This window comes from Coenobita brevimanus, chromosome 33, assembly GCF_032717465.1.
Source record: "Coenobita brevimanus isolate Jiangsu-jjx chromosome 33, ASM3271746v2, whole genome shotgun sequence".
NCBI classification, from domain to species: Eukaryota; Metazoa; Arthropoda; class Malacostraca; order Decapoda; family Coenobitidae; genus Coenobita; species Coenobita brevimanus.
In genome coordinates, this window is record NC_136986.1 from 8,116,321 (window position 1) to 8,138,290 (window position 21,970).

General features: G+C 41.3%; 1 protein-coding gene across 1 annotated transcript in view; it reads left to right on the forward strand.

Annotated features, from left to right (window-relative positions):
- Positions 1–21,970, forward strand: part of LOC145395722 (uncharacterized) — a 62,927-nt gene that overhangs the window by 14,121 nt on the left and 26,836 nt on the right. The window contains exon 3 of the mRNA XM_080269263.1: positions 17,252–17,335. Within this exon, the coding sequence (XP_080125389.1) occupies positions 17,252–17,335 (84 nt within the window). The remainder of the gene's footprint in view (positions 1–17,251; positions 17,336–21,970) is intronic.

Genomic DNA, 21,970 nt, shown 5'->3' on the forward strand with positions numbered 1-21,970 from the left:
GTCTACTCACCTGGTAGCCACGGTCCTGCTCAGACATGGCTAAGAGAGGTCACTCAGAGAGCGAGATTCAAGTCGCCCTGGACACCTTTACCAGCGACAGTGATTCCCCACTGGATGACGAGGAGATGGACAAGGATTATGTGCAGCCAGAGGAGGAAGAAACCACCAGCAGTGACGAGGAAGTTCCGTCACCCAGGAAGCGGCAGTACGTGACTTACCGTGCTGCTAGAGAGGGGCAGGAGGCAAAGAAGGCATGTGGTATATCATATCCCTATCCCCAGCGTGCTTTGGAAGGAGAATTCGAGGTCGAGGACAAGGACGAGGACGAGGACGGAGCTTTGGGACGTGCTGCCACGTGGTATGGATGGGAGGTCATAACACATCGTGGCCCAGAGCGCACACCACGTCGTATGAGCAGGTATGGGCCTAGCATTCTGTTTGGGGAGCTAGGAAGTCAAGTGGAGGGAGTGGGGAGTGAAATGGAAAGTCCTGGGATTAGGGAAAATGAGAGTGACGTGAGTGAGTCATTGCTCTCGCTACGTAGTGTCAGGCAGCAGAGTGGATCACGTGGGCCAGTGCGGGTGCGTTCATTATCACGTGGGGTTGTGAGGGAGGGGGAAGGTGGGGAGGAACCACTCCAAAGCACGTCTTATGCTCCCCAATATCCCCTAACACGTGGTCGAGCAAGGTTGCGTGAGAGAGCACGTGGTGTGGTAATGGAGGGGGAAGGTGGGGAGGAACCACTCCCCAGCACGTCTTCTGCTCCCCAATATTCAACTATTTCATCCCCACAGCCGTAAGGGTAAGGGAAAGGGAAAGGGTATAGGCAGAGGGAAGAGGAGTGACAGTGGGGAAGCCCTCCGTACTCCTTCTCCCCCACCTCCCCAACCAGGATCTCCTCCCCACCCAGACGAAGGCGGTGATGGGGACGAGGGATTTGTGTCGTGGGATTGGGAGGATGGGAGTGATTTTTCTCCTCTCATTCACCCCTTCACTGAGCAAGGGCGATCTGGCTGCATTGCACCAGGTATTCACAGTAATTCAACCAGGTTGAATTTTTTCCACCTGTTTTTCAGTGAGGTATTCGTAGATCAGATCGTTTATCAAACAAATCTGTTTGCAAGTGCCCAGCGCCTAGAAAGTGAAAGATTGGGAACAAGGAGTAGGCATTCTATGATCTATGATTACCCTGTCTCCATTCCAGAAATGTTCTTATTTTTTGCCCTTGTCCTTTTGATGGGTATAATAAGAAAGAATAGAATTCCTGCTTACTGGACTAGGGACCCTGTTATGTTTACCCCCATATTTGGTCAAGTAATCGGTTTCAACAAATTCTAAGTCGCCTCCATTTTTATGATGCTCATGACCCTGCAAATGCAAACAACACTGACAAAATGAGGCGAATTCGGTTGGTCTTTGATCACCTCAGGCAAACCTTTCGATCCTCATTCTATCCCTATAGAGATCTCGTCATAGACGAGAGTCTCGTGTTGTGGAGAGGCAATATTTCATTCAGACAGTATATACCCAGCAAAAGGCACCGTTTTGGGTTCAAGATCTTTGTTATGTGTGACTGTAGGACTGGTTACGTGCAAGACATAGTCTTGTACACCGGTGCACAGACAGACATAATAGAAGATCGAAGTATAGGACTTTCGGGAGCAGTGGTAAAGATGATGATACAAGACTACCTTCATTGTGGTCATGTTCTCTACCTCGACAACTGGTACACTAGCCCTCTTCTCGCTCGTTATCTTCACACACATGAAGCGGGAGTCTGTGGAACCGTAAAGGTGAACCGGCGTCACATGGTCAAGGTAGGGCGGAAACTTGCAAGGAGTGAGGTTGTCTTCTTCAAAGCCAACAACATCCTTGCAACAATGTGGAACCACAACAGAGAAGCAAGCCTCTTGTCCACGGTTCACCGCCCCTTGATGCACAGTACTGATTCTGTTGATTACCATAGCGAGAGCAGGCATCGTGTTTGGAAACCTGAGTGTGTAATGGATTACAATATAAACATGCGCCTCGTGGACCAGTCTGACTCCATGATATCGACTGTAGAGTGTGCCAGGACCACGATGAAGTGGTATAAGAAACTGTTCTTTCACTTACTAGATATCACTGCTCTGAATTGCCACCACCTTCACTCCATGACCACAGGAGTTCAGGAAACATTTGAAGGGTTTGTGAGGGAGCTCACACGAGAAATCTTTGCTAAGTATGGTGTTGAAAGGCCCCAACAGCGCCCCCGCACTACCCGTATTACCCAGACTCCCCAGAGAATATCCGGCCGCCATTTCCCCACTCCTATCCCTCCCCAGCCCAACAGACCTAGGCCCCAGCGCAGGTGTCACGTGTGCAGTAATTCCCAGGTGAGACTCACGACACAGAGGAAGGACACCCACTATGAGTGCGTGCAGTGTGACGTGGGTCTGTGTATTCACCCATGTTTTAGTGAATATCACACGTTGATGCAATTTTAGTATGGTGTGAATTCGAAAGGACGCTGAAATTATGAGGTAAATGCGACAGACAGACGCTCAGTGAAAATATCAGTCATGTGGATCTCCAAATATTAGTATAAAGTGCCTACGGGTAGAACATAAGTGAAAACATTGGGTGTAAGTATATAAATCTGCCCTAAGTTGAAACTTACATAGAGAGGGTTGTATGATGCGATATTCTGTCGCTCAGTGCAATAAATACGGCCCGTTATTATATATTTATTATTATGTGACATTCTTACGGGTATAATATAAGTTCAAATTATTGTATATGATGATGTATATTCTAAGTCAAATATTCATAGCGTGTGTATAAAGATAAGATTTCCTGACGCTCAGTCGAATGAATAAGGCACGTATTAGTCAAAATAAAAGTCAGCAAGTGATAAAGTGAATAATTAGTATATAAGTGTGTGAGTATTATGTATGACGAAACATTCCTTGCGAGGGTATTTTCAGGCGATATTCTCACGCTCACTTGAATAAATAATGGCAGTAAGTATGTACAGTGCATTCTAGGGGTGTAAACGTGTGTAATGTAAGTGGGAAAATATAATTGGAGTGAATAAATAAAGTAGATGATGAAACACGAGTGTTTGAGATCGTGGTTGCTACGTGAATAGGCGCTAGCATATCGCTAAATGCCCTCGTAATGAATGAAAATAATTGAAAACCTTTACAGTGGTGGAGGAAAGGTTCTATGTAAATGGGAAAATAATTGGAAAGTGATAAAACAATTTGGTATGTTGAAATACGAGTCATAGCGAGTGCGCTTACTAAGCTGATGTGCGCTAAACTTATGCTGCATGTCATCATAATGAATGAAAACATCTGAAAACACTTACAAACAGTTGTAATTGGTAAATTGTCATTGAAACAGAAGTATACAAGTAGAAAAAATGATAGGTTGACTCATACCAGAAACTTAGCATATAGCATGTTACGACTCGGACCAAACTCGCTATGCTCGCGCGATGGTACAATGCTTATTTTTCATATATATGTGTCTGAAATCCATTATATTGTTGCTGTTATTGTTTATTAGTTCAAATTCAATAAATGTAGATGTGTTGTGTGTTGTTTCTCCCATTATTCCTTACCATAGAAAACGTAAACACATATCGAGCCCATTACAGAATACGATACCTGCGGGGGGAAACCGCATCTGTACAGACCACTTATAGACCGCAGGGACCACTTTCTTCATGATTTTCCATCGTTTCTCGACCTAAGCGGAAGTTTTAGAAGAAAAAAAATTTTTCCAAAAAGGCTCGGGACTGGGGGATGTCATAGGTGCGGAAAGCCTCGGGACGTGACGAGTTAAGTTCATTCTTTGTTCTGTTTTCTACATCACACACTCTTTGCACATTTGACAAAAAATCTTTGGCTTCATCAAGCGTAGAAATAGTAGACATCATGAATAAATCACAGTCACAAAATATCAAGCAATATCCTTATGATAATATCCTGAATATCCTGGCGAGGTCGCCAAATTTACGTTACGGAACAGAGAAAGATAATGTACACTTTAAGTGAGAATACTAAAAATCACTACTATCCCGTAAAGTTCCAGGTTCAAAACAAAAGAGTTAGGTAAAATTACAAGTTAAAGTTTAATGCTCAAACTAACAACAAAACATTCAGGACTCATAAGGATAATGTAATGGCAAAAAACAGGTTAAATATATGGTTAACTGCAATAGCCTTTATTAACACGAAATTAGCATGAGTAAATTTATCTAAGTCAGCCCTGATAAAATGAAAATACCAGATAATACTCAGTGAATGCAAGATATATTATTACAGATACGAAATATTATGAACAATGGCTGACATGAAACTTTACATTAATCACAAAAACCTTATTAGGCCTAAGTATTAACACCTTATGCTACACAGTACAAGAAAAAATGCAATAACACTTATACTCAAATTACACAGCTGCTAGATGGTTGGAGACTTCCCGAGCACTCACAATAATAACAACTGTACAGGGGAGGAGAGAGATGTGAGCAAAATGAGGAGTAGATCTAAGTGGCAATAATGCAGAGACTGAGCTCATTATATAGGGGCCAGCAGAGCTTGATACAACTTGTAAGAAGGACGTGCAAATGAAGCCAGAGGGGACAAAGAGTTGACACTCCTGCTCTGAACAACAGAAAGAACGACTTACTCTACTATAAGAGAGGAGGGGGGGAGTGAGGTAGAACACGCTCGTGATCAAACATGCAGCATACTGTATGTTAGAATTACACAAAGGATGATGAAATCATAGGCTATGTAACAATATATATATGTGTGGTAGGTAGGGGCGCTCACCATCTACTCACTCAATGTAGTGCTGCTCTCGGGTGTCTGCCCTGTCCTCCCCTCCATCCTTCTCTCCTTCCATCTTCTTCTATCTTGCTTTCCTTCATTCTTTCCTCGTACTTCCGCCTACGGGTGACTTTACACTCCCTCTTCTGTCTTTCTTTCCTTCATTCTTTCCTCTTCCTTCTGCCAATGGGTGACTATACACTGAGTGACAAGCCAAATGGTTTCCTGTACACCAGGAAACTATTTACTACGCTGGATGGTAACCATATAACCAAATTTTGGCGCCTGGTGGTTTAATGGGTAATTATTGTGCTCCAATTGGATTGAGCTGGTGAAGGTTTATATCCAAGGGATGGTTGGGGTTTATTGCTCAAGTAATGCCACTCAGGGATGAGTGAGGTTGATCACTCTCATCTTAAATGTCAGGACCAACTGCCTAGCCCCGGGCTCCTACGCTCCTCATGGGGCAACGTAGGATTGGATGATGGATGGATGATATGTGTATATATAAATATATATATATATATATATATATATATATATATATATATATATATATATATATATATATATATATATACACAGACACACACACACACCAGGGGCAGGACTCAGTTGATACAAGGTGCATCCCTGGTCGGCTTTGGGGAACGTCTCATTTATATATAAGGTATTGTCCTTGACGGCGCAGACCACGGCACCCCCTATAGATATATGGGGCTCCACCCATTATACTGCATTAGGTGTTACAAGAATTACATCTCACTATGATCAGTATGCCACCGGAAGTGAGTAGGCACTCTCTCGGCAAATCAAAGCCCAGGCAATAAACCAAACAGATATACATGAAAATCCACACATTCGGTATTAGACGCCTTGCATATTATAATCTAGAAGCCCAAAGGACAGAGTTATAAAACCTTGGTTGGCATATTGTAGGTCAGAGTGAGAACAAAAGAAAAAAAGAAAATTTAATTCCGCTCCAAGACAGAAACAACTTACTTTACTACAGAGGAAAACAGAATGAAGGAGTTACTAGTGTAGGACTTCTAACAGAACTCTTGCTGAGAACATTGTTAAAATCAGCGATGTGACTGACATAATAGCACGGATTGTAATTATACTAAACAAAATGTAGTAAGCAAAATGTACCCTGGAAGTAATACAAGTATATGTACCCACCCATCAAAGCACAGATGAAGAATCAAGGACATTGTATAACGACATCTCCCAAACTATGGAAGAGGAAAAGACGCCATGTGCTGTACTGATGGGAGACTTCGAGACCGACGTTGGTAAATCGAAAAAAGGAGATGCATATATGAGAAAATTTGGAGTAGGAGAGAGGAATGACAGAAATCAAATGGTGGTAAATTTTGCTGCATTGTCTAACATGAGAATAATGAATACATTCCTCCATAAAAGAAGAGAAAGAAAATGGATCTGGAGAAGCCCAAATGGACAAACAAAGAACGAAACTGAGCTCATCGTAGAGGATAAGAACAACACGATCACGAATGTCAGAGTTATCAACAAAGTAAATAGAGGAAGTGACCGTAGAATGGTAGGTTGCACAGTCTGATTTAATTTCAGGAATGGAAGAAAGAAGCTTATTATAAAGGAAAAGATACGCCCAATAATAATATGCCAAAACATAGATGCCTTTCAGTTAGAAAAAAATAACAAATTTCAGGCTGAATGATGAATGTGGCATTGATGAACTGAATACTAGACTAACAAGAGTGTTAAGGGTATCAACGGAGGTAGTAGAGGAGACTTACTCAACCAAAGCTAACAAGTACTCAAAAATGACCCTCAAGCTCATGGAAAGAAGAAAGGAGATGAAACTAAAAACAAAGAAAGATGAAACAAAAACAGCAGAATTAAATAAGCTTATGAACAAGAGGCAAAATGGGAAAAAATATAGATCAGATCAAAGAAACCATCAAAATCGGAAAAATTCTGAAACAGGTTCAAAGCAAAATTGCACTAGGAAAGCACAAAATTATATCACTAAACGACAGAAGTGGCAAAGTTATTTAATACAAGGAGAAGATGGTGAAAATGAGATGAAGAATTTTACAAAGAACTGTATGCAACAAAGACAACAGTACCAATAGATAGCTTTTCAGATGACAGAAGTGGAAATACCAAAGTTAACACCAGACGAAGTAAACATGTCTCTTAAAAGTATGAAAAGAGGGAAGGCCCCAGGAGAAGATGGAACAGCAGCAGATTTTTTGAAAGTCGGATGCAGGAGCAGAAGTACAAAACCGGCGTGCTCACTTGTTTACTCAGTGTATATAGAAGAAAATTCCCCTCGAATGGTGAAATGCAAGTTATTTTGCTTTACAAGAAAGGGAACTCAAAATATCTTAGCAACTATCGACATATTAGCTTATTATCACTTATTTACAAACTGTTCACAAAAGTCCTTACGAACAGAATAACAAATTTGGGAGAAAATAATAAATAAACTCGTGAGGAGCCAGGATTCCGAAGTGAGTATTCTACTACTGACCATCTGCAAACACTGAATTAGGTAAATGAGAAAACTACTGAATGTAATAAACCACATTGCTTAGGTTTTGTCGATTTAAACAAGACCGTCAGCTCAGTGTAGCAGAAATGAATTGTAAATTCATTGTTGGAAGAAGGAGTAAATAACAACATTGTAATAGTTCCTGAAAACAAAATACAAAGAGGGAACTGCTACAGTAAATTGCATAACTACTCAAAAAATAAGACTAAGATAGGCGTACATCAGAGAGATACAGTTTCACCAATATTATTTACAGAGTGCCTGGAAAACATTTTCAGACAGTTAGAATGGAAGAACAAAGCAGTAAACTTAGATGGAGAATACCTAAGCCACTTAAGATTTGCAGATTACACTGTCATAATCTCAGAAACAGCAGATACATTGCAAGAACTATTAAGTGATATAAACAGAGAAAGTCAGAAAGCAAGGATAAAGACGAAAGCGTTATCAAAATAAGTACTGAAACTCACGAAGAAGTTTAGGAGTACAATTACTTGGGGCAAATACTAAAACTGAAGAAGTTAAGGAGTACAGTTACTTGGGGCAAATACTAAAACTAATGAAAGATGAAAAGAAAACGACTCATTACAAGTGGATGGAAAGTTTTCGGTATAATTGAGACATTATGAAACAGCTTGCCAGTAAGAATGGAACGAAAATGACATAACGAATGTATAATTTCAGTTATGACGTACGGTTGTAAGGCCTGGAATGTACCAAAGTCAGTAAAAAACAATTAATCCTTTCTCAAAAAGCATTAAAAAGGTGAATGGTGGAAACATCTTTGGGCGACATGAAGAGATCACCTTGCGCGAGAGAGCCAACTAAAGCCAAAGACATTACTGAAGTCAAAATAACAGAATGGAGGTGGGCAGGTCATGGGCAAGAATAAGGGATAATAGATGGAGCAATACGGTGACTGGATGGACTCCAAGAGACTGCGAGCGTAGTAGAAAAAGGACGGACAGAAGGTGACGAGATAAGACAGAGAAGTGTGCAGGCAAAACCTGCCAGAGACTGGTGCAGTCAGCGAAGTAGTGGAGAAGGTTGAGGGAGGCCTTTGTTCAGCCGTGAACCTGTAATGGCTGATGATGATGTTATTTGACTGAATATATATCTGTCTAACTACATATCTGTCAAAATGTATCTATCTGTCTATCTAAACATCTATCTATTTATCTGTCTATCTATCTATCCATCTCTCTCTCTCTCATATATATATATATATTAGCAAGGGTAAGCAACGTTGCCGGGCAAAACAGGCGAACACTCTAATCCTGTTGGTTCTGGTTCAATCTTTCTTTCTACTCCAGAAAGACCATGTACCTGATATGCTTTGGAAGAGGGACTGTAAGTGGTCCAGGAACTTTATATTTCAGCCTTCGCAGACAAATGCACAGTAATTGTGTGCACTTGTTTACTATTACCAGTGACCTTAAATGACTCACGACCGGTGACCTCAAATGACCTCGGAGATCAACCTCACATAGCCTATGTCCGAACTAGAGGTCATGTGTCTCCTTGACAAAAACTGGACTGCTGGGTGCAGTCGTTCGAGCATGTATTATCGGTGACCTCAAATGACCCCCGACTGGAGACCTCAAATGACCTCGGAGGTCAACCTCATATAACCTATGTCCGAACTGCAGGTAATGTGAGTCTTTATGCCAAATATTCGGCTGTTGGGTCTAGTTCGAGCGTGAATGACAAGTGACCTCAGATGACCTCAGAGGTCAACCTCACACAGCCTACGGCAGAAATGGAGGCCACGTGAGTTTCAATGCCAAAAATTGGGCCACAGGGGTACCTGGCGTTGCCCGGGCCAAATAGGCGAACACTCTACCGGTGAACTCAAATGACCCAGATCTGAATTTTGACTCCCCTAAAACAATCCTTGGGTCACCCTGATTCAGAATGCATATGGGTCTGGGGGTCTCTGGCCCTTGGTTTGGGCGTGACTGAAGGGCAAACAAACATAAAATACAAACATACAAAGAATATATATATATATATATATATATATATATATATATATATATATATATATATATATATATATATATATATATATATATATATATATATATATATATATATATATATATATATATATATATATATATATATATATTACAGAGACTTTGTGTTGCTAGTGATTGCATGAAATCCCTAGTGATTTCGTGAAATGAGATTAAACTGAGATGGGTTAGTTTACGTTAGATTAATTTTGGCTGCAGTTAGGTTATGCTATGAAAATCTAGGTTAAATCTGGGTCATGTTATGTTATGTTTTGATAATTTACATGAATGCTAAGTTATGTTAAACATTGAATTAAATTAATCTATCCATACCTAACTAACCTAGCCTAACCTAACCTAACCTCAACCTGCCTAACTTAACCACAACCTAAACCTAACCTATATCAATCCATCCCAGTTTAAACACACTGCACGAATTCACGACGGATTTCATGAAATCGCTGGTTACACAAATTCCCTGATATATATATATATATATATATATATATATATATATATATATATATATATATATATATATATATATATATATATATATATATATATATATATATATATATATATATATAATGTGTCAGACTTTCGGCATAGGCTTCACAGCCTGCTTTGAAAGCCCAGTAGCCCTCCTACATACCGCACACCTCTACATGTCACCACTTCGGCGCTAACACCCACCGTCCATATTGAATACATACTAGGGCTGTCTCATACAGGACTGGTGTATTGGTATTAGCGGGGGTATTTTTACGACATGTCGGCGGGTCTTCTGGTAGATCGGTAAAGTCTGATTTTTATGAAATTCAAATCCTTAAACTGTTCCCTGCCCCAGCGGGATTTGAACCCGGGTCCGTTAGGACTATAAGCCACCTCTCTACCGATTGAGCCACACTACGTCGAGTGAGTGGATGGTGAGCGCCCCCACCAACCACTATACCATATATATATATATATATATATATATATATATATATATATATATATATATATATTGTTGTAGGTGATCCATCCACTCACTCGATGTAGTGCTCCTCTCGGGTGTCTGCCCTTTCCTCTCCATCCTTCTTTCCTTCCATGCTCTTCTGTCTTTCTTTTCTTCATTTTTTCCTTGTCCTTCTGGCTAGGGGTGACTTTACACTCCCTCTTCTGTCTTTCCTTCATTCTTTCTTCCTCCTTCAGCCTGTAGGTGACTCTACCCTGAGTGACAAGCCAAATGGATTTCTGTGCACCAAGAATCCATTTACTACGCTGGGTGGTAACCATATAACCAAATTTTGGCGCCTTGTGGTTTAGTGGGTAATTATTGCGCTCCAATCGGATTGAGCCGGTGAAGGTTTATATCCATGGGGTGGTTGGGGTTCATTGCTCATGTAATGCCACTCAGGGATGAGTGAGGCTGGTCACTCTCATCTTAAATTTCGGGACCAACTGTCTGGGCCAGGGCTCCTACGCTCCTCATGGGGGAATGTATGATTGGATGATATATATATATATATATATATATATATATATATATATATATATATATATATATATATATATAGATAGATAGATAGGTATATAGATATATATATATATATATCATCATCATCATCAGCCGTTGAGGTCCACTGCAGGACCGGCCTATCCCTACCGATGCAGGGACGATACAGCCAATGTATCTATACCGAGTGGCTTAGGCTGTCTGGCAGAACCTGTATGTGGGATGGGAAGTGCTTGTGAGTGTGTTTGTAATGCTGTAGTGCCTTTGGATGTATGTGTAGTCTGTGAACAAAGTGTAATCGGCCGCCTGAAGCCAACTGGGTGCAAGCATACTAGAACGTGACACTGGTTCAACCACATAACCCCTTGTATCCGCCAAAGTAGCAAGTGGCTTGGTGAATGCTTCCCAAAGTTTTTACAACTCTGGCGGGAAACGAACCCCCGCTCAGCAGCGTGTGGAACGCACACTCTACCACTGTACCACAGAGGCTCATATATATATATATATATATATATATATATATATACATGTCACCACTTCGGCGCTAACACCCACCGTCCATATTGAATACATACTAGGGCTGTCTCATACAGGACTGGTGTATTGGTATTAGCAGGGGTATTTTTACGACATGTCGGCGGGTCTTCTGGTAGATCGGTAAAGTCTGATTTTTATGAAATTCAAATCCTTAAACTGTTCCCTGCCCCAGCGGGATTTGAACCCGGGTCCGTTAGGACTATAAGCCACCTCTCTACCGATTGAGCCACACTACGTCGAGTGAGTGGATGGTGAGCGCCCCCACCAACCACTATACCATATATATATATATATATATATATATATATATATATATATATATATATATATATATATATATATATATATAGCAAGAACTGGTTTACAGAGCAAGAGTTCGGAGCCATGTATGGGCTCGAGGCGAATCGCTCCAGCAGCTGGCTCATGACCTGGAGAGTATGGCATGCAAGGCGTACCCTGGGGCGCACCTAACCTGTTAGCTATTCTTGATAATGCAGAGTTGAAAGTTCAAGTGAAGCAGTCACATCCCAGAAGCATGTAAGAAGCACTAGCCAGGGGTCTAGAATTTGAATCCTATGTCAGTTCCAGTACATCCACTTTTCAGGCTAGTCATAGTGCAGGATTCAAGGCTTAAGGAGCAAGTACGAGGCACAGAAAAAATTGAAGGGGGTTGCTGGTACTGTGAAAAGCAGAGGACTGCTACAAGTGGAGGAGGGAACAGAAGACCGGAAGAGGCTGCTGGTTCTGCAGGAAGCCAGGACACAAGAATGACGATTATTACAAATGAAAGAAGGTGCAAGAACAGAGCAGTGCAAAGAAATCTACAAGTGTAACAAAAGTATGTTGAAAATGTAGTAAGATTAGTAAGATGGGACACTTCAGTTCTGAGTGTCAGAAGAAGAAAAAGGATAAGAAAAAGGCTGGAGAAGACCAGAAAGAAGTGGAGAACTAGTGGAGGCTGCTGTTAAGGGGCAACCACGAGCTGGTTTTTCCAAAGTAACCCCAACACCGAGAAAATGCACAAGAACTGCAATCGACAATGTGCGAATAGACGAAAGAATAGACTGAAAGAAGTGTTCCCTGGTGATTGATTTGGCCTCAGAGCAGATTTTTGTGAGGCCTGATGTGTTACATCGTCAGTATTTGAGTCATCAGAACAACTGGGTGGCATAACTGGGCACCGTGCAGAACTGAGGGGACCCCTGGACGTCCGGATTGAAATGGCAGGGCAAGAGGCCATGCTTTTAGTCTATGTAGCTGAGATGGAGGATCCTTGCCTTCTTGGTCTGGACTATGTGATGTCCATGGGATGTGAGCTGGACTTCTGTTTCATCAAGCTGAAAGTTTGAGGAAAGTTGGTTCCTGTCACTGCAGTAAGACGTACCACTTCTGGTGGTGAGGTGAGGGCACTCCACACCACACTGATACACCCCAAGGTCGGAACTACTGCTTCAGTGTAAGGTGAGTGGCTCTATTGACAGCTGTCCTGAGGTGGTGGAGCCTGATATACAGTGCAAGACGAAGGCCGGAGTGATGGTGGGGAAAACTTTGGTGGAAACTGGTGCAGGTGAAGTGCTGGATGTGGTGGCCAATTTCTCCCGTGAGCCACAGAAGATCAAGGAGGAAGAAATTCTGGGACTGTGCCAAGCCGTTGTTCCTGAATGGCATCAGAAGAAGGCCTGTAAAAGGAGTGTTGTCAAAGAAGATGGGTATCTGCCAGACCACTTGTAAGACCTATTTTCAAGGAGTTGCCAATGCCTGGATGACTCAAAAATGTTGAGGTTGAGGCAGCTGCTGACGAAGTTTGCTGATGTCTTCTCCAGCAGAGACCTAGATCTGGGTTGCACTGATCTGGTGCAACATAATACAGACATCAGGGATCACCACCTGATTAAAGAGCCAGCATGGAGGATGGCGCCAGCCCAACAGCAAGAAATGGAGAAGGTGATGGAGAATCTCCAAAGTCAAGCATTCCTTGGGTATCAGCAGTGGTTCTGGTAAGGAAAAAGGATGACTCAGTAAGGTGCTGTGTAGATTATCGAGCCCTGAATGATGTGACAGTGAAGGAAGCATACCCACTGCCAAGAACTGATGACACCCAGGATGCTGTCAGGTGTCAAGTGGTTCTCCATCCTAGACATGAAGGCAGGCTATCATCAGGTCAAGGTTGCACAGAAGGACAAGGAGAAAACAACCGTTTCGTATGGGCTGGGTTTATGGCAGTTTAAGGTGATGCCTTTTGGCCTATGCAATGCCCCAGCTACTTTTGACAGTATAATGGATTGTGTACTGGAAGCCCTGCACTGTCAGACGGCCCTCATCTATCAGGACGATGTAATTATGGTTGGACGGATTTTCAACCAGGAATTTGAGAAGTTGTCAGAGGTGTTCAACAGGATCCAAGCAGTGTACCTCAAGCTGAACCTCAAGAGGTGCTTTTTGTTCCAGAAGGAAGTGAGGTACCTGAGACACATTGTAGGCAAGGGCAGCGTCTGTATTTATCCAGAGAAGGTGGCAGCTGTGAAAAACTGGCTTGATCCAACTTGTGTGAAGGAGCTACGAAATTTCCTGGGTTTGTGTACCTACTATCGGAGTTTTGTCAAGGACTTTGCAACAATAGCTGCACCTCTGCACAAGCAGCTGGGGAAGAGGCAGAAGTTTACATGGACTGCAATGACTCAGGAAGCCTTCGACGAACTCAAGCATGCGTTGGCAAGCTCTCCAGTATTGCCGTACCCTGATCAGAGTCACCCATTTATCTTGGACTGCGATGCTAGAGAGCATGGTATTGGTGGAGTCCTGCCGCAGAAGAAGAATGACAAGGAGTATGTGGTGGCATACTGCAGCAAGAAACTCGGCCCACCAGAGCGGAACTACTGTGTGACCCATAAGGAGTTCGTTGCAGTGATGAAGAGCCTTGATTTCTTCCATCCCTACTTGTATGGGTCCCACTTCATCATCAGGACAGATCCTGCGGCACTCAAGTGGCTGTGGACGTTAAAAAATCCAGAAGGACAACTGGCATGCTGGCTCGGGATGCTGGAGCAGCACAATTATGAGTTGCAGCACAGTCCTGGGCGGGTACATGGCAATGATGACAACCGAGTCAGCGGCCTTGTGACCCAGAGTACCGGCAGTGTAGTAAAAAAGAAGTTCATAACAAGAAATGCACCCGTACCACAGTGTCAGGGCCAGCATCAGAGGCAGAAGACCTGAAGAGGATGCTGAAGGAGGATGCAGATTTAAAACCAGTGCTAAAGTGGCTGCAGCGGAGTACAGTGAGACCATTTTGAGAAAAAGTTTCTAAATTCAGCCCTGTGACCAAGAGCTACTGGAATCAGTGGGACCTTCATCGTTTGAAGAATGGACTACTGGAGCGTCAGTGGGAGACACCCGATAGCCTCAGCAAGAACTGGGAACTGGTCTTTCTGAAGAAATTGAGGTCTGGGATCTTGAATGAGTCTCATAACCAGATCAATAGTGGGCACCCAGGAGTGAAGAAAACTCTTAAGTCAGCTGCAATTGAGGTTCCACTGGACTGGAATGTGTCAGGATGTTGAAGAGTGGTGTCGGGCCTGTGATGTATGTTGTGCTATGAAGTGACCCATGAGATATGGCTGCGCCCATCTCCAGCTGTACCAAGTGGGTACACTGATGGAAAGAGTAACAGTGGACATTCCTGGACCTCTGCCTCTCACTGAAAGAGGAAACCGATATGTATGTGTTGCCATGGACTACTTCACAAAGTGGCCAGAAACCTATGTCATCCGTGATTAAAAGGCTGCAACTGTTGCTCAGTTGTTGGTTGACCAGTTCTTCTATCATTTTGCGATGCCACAAGGGCTACATTCAGACCAGGGTAGAAACTTCGAGTCTGCTGTGTTCCGTGAGTGCTGCAAGTTACTGGGAATCAAGAAGACCAGGATGACCCCACTAAGGCCACAGTCAGATGGGATGGTGGAGAAATTCAAGTGGACTCTGGAACAAGAACTGGCTAAGCACTGCAGAGGGACAAACAGAATGGGACCAGAAATTACCTGCACTGCAAATGGCATATCGGTCTGCATCCCATGAGTCTACTGGCTACACACCTGCAAAACTGATGTTGGGCCACGAGTTACGCTTACCCATTGACTTGTTAATGGGAAGACCACCTGGTGAGGAGCTGCCTACAGACACCTGCAGCTATGCAAATCATGTACAGGAAAGGCTGAGGTATATCATCGAGTGTGAGAAGCCCATAAGTTTTCAGAAGAGATGATGAAGTGCAAGTTTGATGCCAAGGCAAGAGAGGTGAGCTTCAAGGATGGTGACCAAGTTTGGTTATACAATTGCCAGCAGAAGGGAGAATCACTGAAGCTGCAGAACCCATGGGACAGGCCTTTCACTGTGTTGGACCTCCTATCAGACGTAATTTACCGATTTCAGGGAGGGAGAAAATCTCGCCCAAAGGTAGTACATGAGAATCGTCTGTGGCAGTACCATGGGCCAGGACAGTATAGCTGGGACGTCTCTGAGGAATCGTGCTCACCTGTAGCTGAAGATGTTGAGGAGGACCAGTTAGCTGAAATACAGGAGGATGGTGACAGTTTCCCCAGAGAAGTGCATCAGGAAAGGGACCAAGACCTTCCAGGAGGAGTGACTGTGTGGAAGAGCAAGGATGTCATCGGAAGCGGTATAGGAGAAGACCTAACAAGTTGAAGGATTATTCTTTGTATAAGTAAATGTTTACTTTGAATTGAGGATTATGTTTGTATCCATTGTGTAGTTTTCTCGGGACAACAAAAGAACTAGGGAGGATGGAGGGTTGAGAAGCAGGATTTTCTAGAAGCTGCTCACTGTTTCTCATAGTTCTGTTGCAAGTCATAGTTGCTAGTTAGCCTGCTGTTTGTGAGTGTAGATATTTTGTAAATTGTACATTAATTTTTATATTCTTTTTCTCTATGATGTTTTATTTACATAGTTGTTTGTTAAATTATGGAATTCAAGTTTGTTTGCTAAATAATTTAAAGTGTTATGCAGTGTAAGAAAACTCTGGCATGTTTTGGATGTCTCCGAGTTGGTAACTGTTGTAACCATTGCTTTGTCGGGAATACACAAGAACTGTGGAGAAGTGTAGAACACTATAGAATATTAGAAGCTAATATAAGGATGGGGAAGAGACTAGAGCAGGCTCATTCAGTTTCAGTTCAGTTTGAGTATAGGTCACTGTCAGTGCAGCGCAGTTTGTATATTTTCGGTATTTGTGAAAATAGTGAAGTGTTGTTGGCAAATAGTGATGTGTTATTGCAGTTTGTGTATCTTTGGTGTTTTTGAATATAGTGAAGTTGGGAAACATTAAGTGTAATTGTTTGGAAAATAAAGGCAGTGAACTTAAGAAGCCAGTGTTTATTTACAACGACTCAGCTGGTCTTGTTGCACACCGAAAGGCTACCTCTGGGAAGAACAACTCATTGAGCAACGTCCTTCCTATTCTGTACTACTTCTGTTGTAGCCTGTGGCAGTGTGGGACGGAGACATAAAAACGATGTATTTAACAAATAATTTATTTTTTTCTTTTGATTAAGTTATGATTCGTAAGCTGACCACAGCACGTTCATTCTGGCCTTACCAGATCAGTGACCCATTTAATTCAGTCTGTGACCAAAGATAGTTGGAATGGAGGGCTGAACTGACAAAAAACTGAGAAACTCACTCCTACCTCATAACTAATACTCATGACGCTTAATGTAACCACGACTCTTTATTCAAGTTATCTGTGTGAGAGTTGCATAGTTCCGTCAGATGAAAACAGTACGACTGTATTAAGTAATACATTTTCTTGTTACAGCAAATATATGCGAGACGCGGGAATGTGAGATATGTGTCATGGACCTGAATCCACTGTTCTTCACAGACAATACTGCACTGATAGGTAAGACAGTCGCACCCTTCAGTACATTATACTTCACCCAACTTAACTGCCTGCAGATTTTCCTGATAATTATAGCATACTTAACGCAGCTCAATGGCAGTATATGACAGTACCGGGGCCAACACATTATCCATAACACCTCTTTGTGACAAGCACCATATTCTAATGTTAATTTATCTTTACACTCGATATTTATGTTTAGGAGATGGTAGGTTTTGGCAAAGACAAAGTGAATCGAGTATAATGAAGTATTGATATTGCAGCATAAGTCCATTGCTCCTTCCCTATTGATTTATAATGAAGTATTGATATTGCAGGTTATGTCCACTGCTCCTTCCTTATTGATTTATAATGAAGTATTGATATAGCAGGTCATGTCCATTGCTCCTTCCCTATTGATTTATAATGAAGTATTGATATTGCAGGTTATGTCCATTGCTCCTTCCCTATTGATATATAATGAAGTATTGATATTGCAGGTTATGTTCATTGCTCCTTCCCTATTGATATATAATGAAGTATTGATATTGCAGGTTATGTTCATTGCTCCTTCCCTATTGATATCTAATGAAGTATTGATATTGCAGGTTATGTCCATTGCTCCTTCCCTATTGATTTTTCTTCCTCTCATTATCTTTCTCATTTCTCCTCTTCCCGCATCTCATGTCATCCATCATACCTTCATTACCCATTGGAAGGGCAATTGGAAAAGAGGAGACCAATATTACCCAAGTAGCAATGTTTATTAGCCTATGTTATTTTAACTTTAAATTTATTTTTAAGCCCATTTCAGGTAGCTCAGCGGTAGGAAAAGGCAATATTATGGTTCTTCATTCATTTCACAGCCTCCTTTATGACTCTCCATTTTCTAGCATTAGTATAACATAACTCAGTATTCAAGATGGATGAGTGGTAATTTTAGGCCAGGTTAAAGTAAAAGGAGTTTAGATATGGTATTGCCGTAAGAATGGAACCACCTTTACTTTCAGTGGTGTAAGAACCCCGTTATTTTTCCCAGAAAGCATGCGGTTCAGCCTTGCGGTTCCATGACGTATCTAATTATATTCTTGAGAGGAGGTGGTGGCCGACTCAGTAGAGGAGGTTCTGCTGCCCCAACGGACAACATTTCGAGTCCCGGCTGAGGCTGGGAACAGTTTACGGATCCGAATTTCGTTAAATCATGCTTTACTATCCTACCATAAAATTCGCCGACATGTCAGGAAAATATCCCCGTTAATACCAGTTCACCAGATATGTCTGAGACAGCCCTAATATGTATTAAATATGGACGGTGAGTGTTAGCGCTGATGCGGTGACAGGCAGTGGTGCATGAGTCGTAAGAGGACTGCCGGGACTTAGGAAATGGGCTTTTAAACCTATGCCCAGAGCTGAACACATAAATATATGGATTCCTCTTGTACCAAAAGGGTCAGTGAAGGCTACATCTAATTCTGTTCTGTTCGAAAAGCCTCTCCTAAACTGAGTACATCGTAAGAAAGTATCAAGAATATATCATGAACCATGGCAGTGGTTCATAATAGACATCGCCCAGGAATCTGCTGGAAACCCTAATAGGACAGTCACCTAGAAACCATGTTAGAAAGCAAAACTTTTCTTGAAACAACATCCAGGGGGTTCCTTTTCAATAGTTTAGGTCAGCCAAGCATTAATAATGTGGAAAAGAAGTGTTATAAGAAAGTTTGTTTCATTCGAAATTTGCAGTTTGTTCATATTATTATTATTATTATTATTATTACTGTTTCACAGGTCTACAAGAAAATCTGTTTGGTATTTTGGGATAAAAACTATCCATTCGTACTTAATGAGGTCACTGCGTGTGTCTATGACCTATTTTATACCAACTAATGGAAAGATGATCATCCATCTTCTTGCTACACAGAGATTCCTCTACGCCATTTCAAGCACTTGAAAAGTCATTCAAGTATGGAATTGCCATCAAGTATCAACAGTGCATCATTAGGAGCCTAACTATAATAAATTGTACATTGTACTTCGTTATTACTGAGTGGAAAACTCCAGCTGGTAGATTACTTTCACTGGCAATGAAGCACAATTGTGGGAAAGGGTGTATGCATGATCAACACTCACCGGTGCGATTTTACACACTTACATTAATTTGTAACTCAAGGCTTTATTAAGCTTTTTTTTAGTTCATCCCTGAAGTCCCAGCAGGCTTGTGTGTAGACGTCACATGAGACAACTGAAAAGATCGGGTTTGTGTTTTGCATTCTAACTGGAAGTGATTACGTTGTGATATCGTGACCTTTCCTTAAAGCAGACTAACACCAAACTTGGATCAGTTTTTTTAACGTTATTGGAATTCATTGTGACAGTATCCATCTCATGAATCAACTGAAGGGGGGCACAGAGGAGGGGGAAGAGGAAGAGATGGAGGAGGGGAGGGGGTCAGGGAAGAGACAGAAGAAGGGGACGAAGAGAGCATGGAGGAGGCAACTAATGTAGAGATGTTGCATGTTCAATTTCACAAAAAAATATAAGAAAATATTCATCATTATGCAAAATGGTCGTGGAATGCACACAGCAGCAGATTTTGATTCTGTCTTGTAGTCAGTCTGAATACATAAGGCTCCAGATTTTACTCACTGCAACTTCTTAATAATTATTTTTCTTTAATCAGTTTGCAAAATATAGAGATTCTGAAACAATCAATGTCCACTCTAAGAGGTCTCACAACTATAGTAAACAAAATGAAGACCAGAATTTGACATAAAAACCAACAATCAGTGTCTGCAAAGCCACAACACCACAACAATGAAAATTAGTAGCCTAGAAAATCCCAAATGTTTAGTGTCATAACATAAATGCTTTATTGGTACCTGAAACACAAGAAATTTTATTGTTTAATTCATAAACGGATTATAAAAAAAAAAGTAAGCAAATTAGGTAATTAAAAAAATGGTAATTTAAAAATTGGGAATTGGGATTGCTAAAAAAAAAGTAAACAAACAAGGAAGGATCACTGAAGAGCATGCAACACCAGCAGAGTTTCAAGTAATGTTGATAATGTAAACCCACAAATCTCTCTTGAATCTTTACAATCTGTCAAAACCAGAGTCAAAAGGAATTTGTGGGTTTAAATTGTCAACGTCACTTGAATCCTTGCTGGTTTTGCATGCTCTCCAGAGATCCTTCCTTGTTTGTTTACTATTTTTAGCGATCCCTATTCCCCATTTTTAAATTACTAATTTTTAATTTACCTAGAAAAAATACGCCATCGGGGTTAAAGGAGTCAGCCTTGTGGATTTACTCCATTAGCTTTACACTCAAGGCATGTTTTTCACTTTCCTCTCTGACATATACTATGAACGAGAATCATCTATGGCCAGAGGAACATGGTAACAACATAGGAGTAAAATATGTGTTACATAGCCTATGATTTCATCATCCTTTGTGTAATTTTAACGCACAGTATGCTGCATGTTTGATCACGAGCGTGTTCTGCCTCAGTTCCCCCCTTCTACCGTTATAGTAGAGTAAGTCGTTCTCTCTGTTATTCAGAGCGGGATTTTCAGCTTTTGTCCCCATGGCTTCATTTGCGCGTCCTTCTTACAAGTTGTATCAAGCTCTCCTGGCCCCTATATAATGAGCTCAGTCTCTGCATCATTGCCACTTAGATCTGCTCCTCATTTTGTTCACATCTCTGTCCTCCCCTGTACAGTTATTATTATTGTGAATTTCTCAGGAAGTCTCCAACCATCTAGCAGCTGTGTGATTTGAGTATACGTGTTCTTGCATTTTGTTCTTGTACTGTATAGCATAAGGTTAATTCTTGGGCCTGGTGAGGTTTTTTGATTAGTGTTGGGTTTTATGTCAGTCATTTTTGATAATAGTTTGTATCTGTAATAATTTATCAGGCATTCACTGAGTATTATCTGGTATCTCATTTTATCAGGGCTGACTTAGATAAATTTACTCTTGCTAATTTCGTGTTAATGGAGGCTATTGCAGTTAACCATATATTTAACCTGTTTATTTGCCATTACATTATCCTTATGAGTCCTGAATGTTTTGTTGTTAGTTTGAGCATTAAACTTTAACTTGTAATTTTACCTAACTCTTTTGTTTTGAACCTGGAACTTTATGGGACAGTAGTGACTCTTAGTATTCTCACTTAAAGTGTACGTTATCTTTCTCTGTTCCGTAACATAAATTTGGCGACCTCATATCAGGATAATCAGGATATTATCATAAGGATATTGCTTGATATTTTGTGACTGTTACTTATTAATTATGTCTACTATTACTACACTTGATGAAGCCAAAGATTTTTTGTCAAATGTGCAAACAGTGTGTGATGTAGAAAATAGAACAAAGAATGAACTTAAGCTTGTTGCTCAACAATTGGGAGTTGTTGTTCGCTCTCATCAGTCTAAAGATCAAATTGTTGCCATGATTAATGAAAGCTTGTTTAATGTAACTCCTCCAAATGAGCAAACGCAGATTGAATTAGCTAAGTTACAGCTAGCCCTGCAGGAGGCTAAGGCTAAGGAGGCGGAGGCACAAGTTGAAATTGCTAGGATTCAGGCAGACCATGAGTATCGCATGAAACAAGGTGGAACTGGATCATCTACCTCTGATGATTTTGATGTGGCT